Below are 6313 nucleotides of genomic sequence, written 5' to 3' on the forward strand. Positions count from 1 at the left end.
AATATCAGATATCTGACGCAAAGCATAGTGGACTTATGTTCATGTGTACTTTGAACTCTTAAAGTTTTGAAAATTGAACCTTTTTCCTCTGTGTACTTTGAACTCTTAATGCAAGTTGGAGACAAATACCTTCTGTGCTGTGTACTGAGAAGAGAAAAGGCTCTATTTTTCGTGCTAAACTGCTGCTTTTTTTGATTGACAGAGGAAAATTTACAGCACACAGAAAAACTGCTAGAACATAGGAATAACAACATCAAATTTCATCAAAATATTTTTGGTTCTCATAGGCATTTCGAAAAGCAACTATAGAGCATCAAATTTAGCACATAAGTAGCATGGACATTTGAATGAGCATCAACCAAAAGAAATAGCAACATCAGCTGTCTTTGTGATTCATGTATTTTTGGACTGAAGGATAAATTAACATGAAGGATCTTGAGACGATGTACAGGATGCACCTCTCTTGTGGTTCATATATTGAAGATCCTTCAATTCAGTTTCCACCAACACACTACAGCACGCACTATTGCCACATCACGCAACACACTACAGACGATGTACATGAATTTCATAGCATTTTTATGAACTTTATTTGTACCTTCATTTTTTTGCAAACTGTTGCCTGTTCCTGCTACTTTTTCAGATTGTTTTGTGAACTGAGTCTTCTCCGTTCCAGTGCTCCATCTTCCTATAAATCCATCTCTTTTTTTCCATAAATGTTGCATCTAGTTTTTCCACATCCTGCAAAAAAATGATCAAATTTGAAAGATTGTGGGAGTACAGGGGGCTGCCGGACCTGGAAGAGGAGATCGTCGCATTAGCAGCAGAGCCGGATACTGGGATATAAGTAAAACAAACAAACTGATTTTTCAAGTGCTCCTATGAACTAAATTTAAATTAGAAATTAAACATAACTTAAATTTTCAAGTGCTCCTATGGGTAGTACACGCACAACCTGACAAGGCAATGTACAAGTTCATGTAAAAAGAACAACTAAGTTCATGTACAGTAAACATTATAAGTTCACAAAGAAACCTAAAAAGAGTTTTGTACTATATCTGCTATAACAACTATAACAACCAAGTTAATGTACACCATGGGGTCGGACTGGGAGGACGCTGTGGATCCTGGAGTGGTGGAGAGGGAGCTCATGTCACTACTACATTAATTATGGTACTAGAAGTTCATGGAATATAAGTAACACAAACTAATTGATTTTTAAGTGCTCCTATGAACTGAACCTAAATTAGGAATTGAACTGAACTTAAACGGTGGAAACTTAGGGTAAACCAGTCAGTTTATATGAACTAGTTCTGCTTGGACTGATGTCTGCATTCCACTTGGATGGCTGCCAGTCACCATGGTGGAAGAGCTTGTGGCCAAGTGTGGCCAAGGCGACCACCGGGAACTGTAGGTTCTTGTGCTTCTTCTCAGCAGCGAACTCACACAAGGTGGACGTGGTTAGGGGAAGCACGGTTCACGGGTGGCCTTCATCTTGCAGCCGGATACGGGCTGCTCGCACTCGTGGACGCTGTCGACCGGACGCGGGGCAGCACCACTCGTGGACGGAGATCAATAGAAGCTTTTCCAGCACAACATTCTCTAATGCAAATCTTCCTAGTAACCTCATCCAATGCCACAAATGCATTAGCTCTGGTTTCAGCTGAAACTAAATTTAGATGAAATGCGAGAAAAGCTGTTAGGAGGATAAGAAACCATTTTCCAAACAAGAAAATAGACAAGTACAAGCACAAGTATAGCAAGAGGAGTTGCTGGCATGTTTATGTGAATGCGTATGTTTGTTCAGTACACCATGTTTATGTTGTTCAGTACACCATGTGATGGAACTACAAACTTTTTTTCTCTCTGAAACATGCAAGATTCACACAAACATCCTACATTTCTAGCATCAGAAATTACTTGTCATGAACTGACAGATTTACACAAGTAGACCAACCAATGGTGAAATCTACTAATCTACTGACTGTTTAAAAGAATCAGTCATTTGGTACGCATCGGGGATTCATGTGTTTCGTTGTACTGAATTCAATAACCAAAATGCAGATTCATACAAAAAACATCCAAAAAGAAGTGTAAGCACCTAGGTGGAATAAAGTTGAAGCCGACAGCCATGGACTGCTGGTCGCGACGAACTCGACCACCCTAATGCCATGGGGTTGGACTGAGGACGGCACACATGTGCCCTTGATGACGGCAGAGAGCGCGGGCGACTACAACTACCAGCACTACAAAAACACATATTGACCCTGTAGGCAGAGACTACAACACACACACCCATTCCTGAATTGCAAATTTGCAATACATATTTACATACTACATCAAGGTGATATCTCTGTACTTCAAACTTTATGGAAGGTGAACTCATGATTTTTCTTTTTGAACTTTGTTTCTTTTTTCTCCGAACTGGTACAAACTTCCACCACGCACTTGTGTGCAGTGGGGGCTCCAGTGTCATGAGTAGAAAAGCATCGCGATTAAAACTGAAAAACTTCAAATGGAGTTAGTAGTGGGCATTTACCGAGCAGATCAAAGGAGTTGGCCGGAGCATCGATACCAACCTGGACGTACCGGACGAGGGACTCGTCTTCCTGGAAAAATGTTATCACAACATAGTTGCAAGTCAACATCTAGCTTCTTATACAACAGAGATCTACCATACTAATCAACATATGCAAGTCTGATACATACAAAATTGGTTAAAGATGATTACCATAACAAAATGGATGCTATTTGTCATATTTGAATTTCTACTAGTTGGACTTGCGACCAGGAAGTAGATGGGCTGAAAAGCAGGAACTATTGCAAATTTTCTATACAATGAACTACCATACAAAATAAAACTGAATTATTTTTTTTAACATGCACACTGCACTGATTCAGCTTTCTTTTACGAATTGATGATAAAATACATACTGGGTTGCTACACCAGCAGAAAATTCATGAATACATGACATTTTTTATAGCAATCTAACAAGTGCTATAGCAAAGCAGGGAACATGCACACTTTTTGAACTGCTCATGAACACGCATCAAGCAAAAAGTACAAACCGCTTCTGATTCACTAAAACGTGAGCTAATTTTCAATATAGACTCACTAAAACGGCTTCTGTAAACATGTCACTTCTCATTTTTTTTCAATTTGAACTTGTTTTTTCTGTTTTTTAACAATGTCAAATGAAGCAGTAAACAAGAGATGGGATCAGGGTGAGCACCTGTCGATGCCAGCGGAGAAGCACGGTGGTCTTGCCAGCAAACATGGGGCTAACGATGACACGAATAACGCCGAGTTGGACTGCCGAGTTGGACGTCCTCGACCCCCCGTGGTTCCTCAGGTCGTACTGTTTCACTAGTGAAGCACAGGCGATGGAGTTGGAGCGGGGCACACCCACGGCAGCAAGATTAAACGGCCGGGGATTGTGGCGTTGAACTTCCTGCACGCGACGGCAGAGCGATAGCGGCGCATCGATACAGTGTGGACTCCGGCATCAAGAGTTGTGCGGACGGCGGCGACGGACGGAGGTGAAAGTACGGGGTAGCCGCCTGCGTCGTTGGGAGAAAACTGTTTCTCTATCTAGAAGAGAAAAATAAGTCAGAACAAACAAGAATTATACAGAATGCAGATTTTGTCTTCTACAATGATGAGCTTCCTGGGCAGTACAAAAGCAACAACATAAAGTAAACAATATTGGAGAATGGATACCACACAAGCAAAAGTAGGCCGATGCATTTGGGGATTTATTATTATACCACGGTAGAGGTCGGGGTCAGGTTCAACGCCGGCTATAGCGTGTCGGTTGTCGCTATTACAGCAACGACCCCTTCTCTCTCACGCGTTGGATCTTGGCTCCAGGAAGACCCAGTTAATAGCACTTTGCTTTGAGCTTTGTTTGTTCATATTTCTGAAGTGCTGCAGCAGTTATACCTGAACTTGTGCGACACCTTTTTTTATTCAGTTAAAAGCGTCTAATATTTTCAGAATATGCTACATGAAAAGAGGAAGGGGGAAGGCACTGAGATGCATGCCTAAAGCACATACGCACCAATCGCACGCATGCACACATGTGGTCGGCGGCAGCACTGCGACCTGTGGTGTGCTTTGTTGCCTTGAATGTTCACCATAGCACTGGCCTGGTGCTGGAGGAGAATGCAGCCTACAACAAGAGGAGGACACGACCTGAAGCTAGAGAGATGTGAGTGCGCGGTCATGGGTGACAACGGCCAGACCTCATTGTTCCATCGACGAACGGCCTCAGGTGTTGGCGGTGAACGGCCTCGATAGTCAGCCGTGAACGGACTATGGTGCTGATGGTGAACGGCCTGGGCGCTGCTGTGGCACGAGCGTTCTGCATAAGTATCCGTTAATAAAAATATGAGCCGTATTATCAGCACAAACCACTTCTATAGCTATTCATCTCACTAGCATTTATATAAACTCCATAAGTTTCAGCCACAAAAACCAAAAAGAACATACAAGTGCATGTGTTAATCAATTTGAACATCTTTCGAGCAAAGATGCCAGTCGTATGTGTCACCTTGTGGTTATGCTTGGTGTAGTACGAGGACATGTTGGATGTTGTATAGGTCCGTCGCCCAGCTCAAATGGTCGCAGAATTCCATGGCCTTTGAACCTTGCACAGGGGCATTGGCGGCCTGCACGGGAGTCAGCAGCGGCCTGCACAGGATGCAGCAACAGGGGTAGAAGTTTTCAAGGTTTCCTTAGTAGTACTGCTCTTCTTAAGAAGTCATTCAACAACTTATCACAGAGATAAAATCATTTCTTCTTTCCCTGTGGTGTTTGTAGTTCAGAAAATATGTATTTAACAATAGCATTGTTATTTATGTAAGCTAGTTTGGCATGCTAGGCTAATGGTGACAGTGGACAAAATACTAGTTGAGTCGTGTCATGTGTTCCATATAAATTGGCATAGAAATTACTATATGCATACCATTTCTGAATTTTCAATGCCGTTAGAATGGAGTACAGGAAAGGTAGATGATACCGAAATTCAACTAATCGCTTGCAAGTGTTGTGCAAAAATTAAGTATTTAGTTTCGGTCCAAGCAAGAATGAAGCAGTACAGGCACAGAGCTTCTTCAGTGGGTATTGGAACATGCCAACATGAACAAACTGGTGGTACATGCAGCAGCAGCATACACAGATTGCGCAGGGAACAATCTCGAGGGCGAGGGCAAGAGTTTGATTAGTCTGGAAGTGTGGAATTATGGTTGCAGGTGCTGATTTATGGAAAGCTAGTTTGCGGGACAGATGGCTTGGGCAATGGTGAAGGAACTGTGAGATGTATTGCTATCTACTGCATTGCCTTGATCCAGTAGATACATCAAACCCAAAAAATTCAATATTCTGTAGACTGCTAATCAGACATATACTAGGCAGGGTTCATGTATGTATTTAGGTGCTGATAGGTATGCTTGTTTTGCATCTAGTATCTCTGGTTATGTGTTTCTGAATTCAAGAATATTTAAATTTTAAACTCGTTTGATCAACATTGCTTACAATATCAGAACACAGGGGATAGAAACTTCAACGACTTTTCAGTCTTAGTAACTGAATCCAAACAACATTGCTTACTGATAATTCAGACAAAGGTTCACCATCAGCATAAGATGCAAACAGGGAGTACAAGCAGAGTAACTGAATCCAAACAACACAAATGCATGAACATGATCTGAAATTATAATGCGAGACCATGCATCTTGTGAACTGAATGTACACAAGAGAAGGAGTATGAACATGCAATGGGAGGTGGGGGGAAAGCTGTGACGGGCACCTCCTGAGCTGGGGCATCGAACGACTTGGCACTGTCATGTTGAACGGCCCAGGATGGTGGCAATGAACGGCCGGGGCGCTGTAGCGACAGAGAAAAGTTGTTAGGAGGATAAGAAACCATTTTCCAAACAAGAAAATAAACAAGTACAAGCACGAGTATAGCAAGATGGGTTGCTGGCATGTTTATGTGAATGCGTATGTTTGTACACTAACTAGAGAAACAGGAAAGTTTAACAGGCAAGCCTTGCACTTCCCAAGAGCTATAATATCCAGCATCGGGCCTGATACATAGTTGGCCTGACGCACATCAATTTTTAGAACTGATATATAAAGGTGCAGGCGGCTCGAGTGCCAGGAGCAAGGTCCGGAAGAAGCTGCCCTAAACTGAGAAGAGAATACACACACACACACGAACTGACAAGAACACGCACACGAACGGACGCTCACTTGCGATTGAGAGGCGAGGCAGACGAACAAATAATTAGTTTCATGTCAAAATTCCAG

At 42.4% G+C, this 6313-nt stretch overlaps 1 protein-coding gene across 9 annotated transcripts; it reads right to left on the reverse strand.

Annotated features, from left to right (window-relative positions):
- Positions 1-348: 348 nt before the first annotated feature.
- LOC119276976 lies at positions 349-6313 on the reverse strand. 9 transcript variants are annotated; one of them, XR_005136883.1, is made up of 9 exons: positions 6241-6313; positions 5811-5888; positions 4554-4693; positions 4246-4364; positions 4062-4172; positions 3769-3943; positions 3234-3592; positions 2580-2609; positions 349-1669 (listed from the first exon to the last, which is right to left on the reverse strand). XR_005136883.1 is itself a non-coding variant. In XM_037558159.1 (3 exons), exons 1-3 carry the CDS (start codon positions 5988-5990, stop codon positions 4316-4318), a joined length of 369 nt encoding a protein of 122 aa, XP_037414056.1. In that variant the 5' UTR covers positions 5991-6234; the 3' UTR covers positions 4047-4315. The 9 variants fall into 9 exon arrangements, 1 of the variants encoding a protein (XP_037414056.1); XR_005136881.1 differs by having other exon boundaries at positions 349-2501; XR_005136882.1 differs by having other exon boundaries at positions 349-741; positions 2540-2609.

The sequence above is a fragment of the Triticum dicoccoides genome, chromosome 3B (assembly GCF_002162155.2).
Source record: "Triticum dicoccoides isolate Atlit2015 ecotype Zavitan chromosome 3B, WEW_v2.0, whole genome shotgun sequence".
In the NCBI taxonomy this organism is placed as follows: Eukaryota; Viridiplantae; Streptophyta; class Magnoliopsida; order Poales; family Poaceae; genus Triticum; species Triticum dicoccoides.

Bases quoted from the DNA above. Each gene is read 5' to 3' on its own strand.
- LOC119276976 (XM_037558159.1), bottom strand. From the start codon at position 5,990: ATGCCAGCAACCCATCTTGCTATACTCGTGCTTGTACTTGTTTATTTT. The intron at 4,694-5,810 runs GTGCCCGTCACA...CATCCTGTGCAG, and splicing joins TCGATGCCCCAGCTCAGGAG to GCCGCTGCTGACTCCCGTGC. The intron at 4,365-4,553 runs GTGACACATACG...ATACTTATGCAG, and splicing joins ACACCAAGCATAACCACAAG to AACGCTCGTGCCACAGCAGC.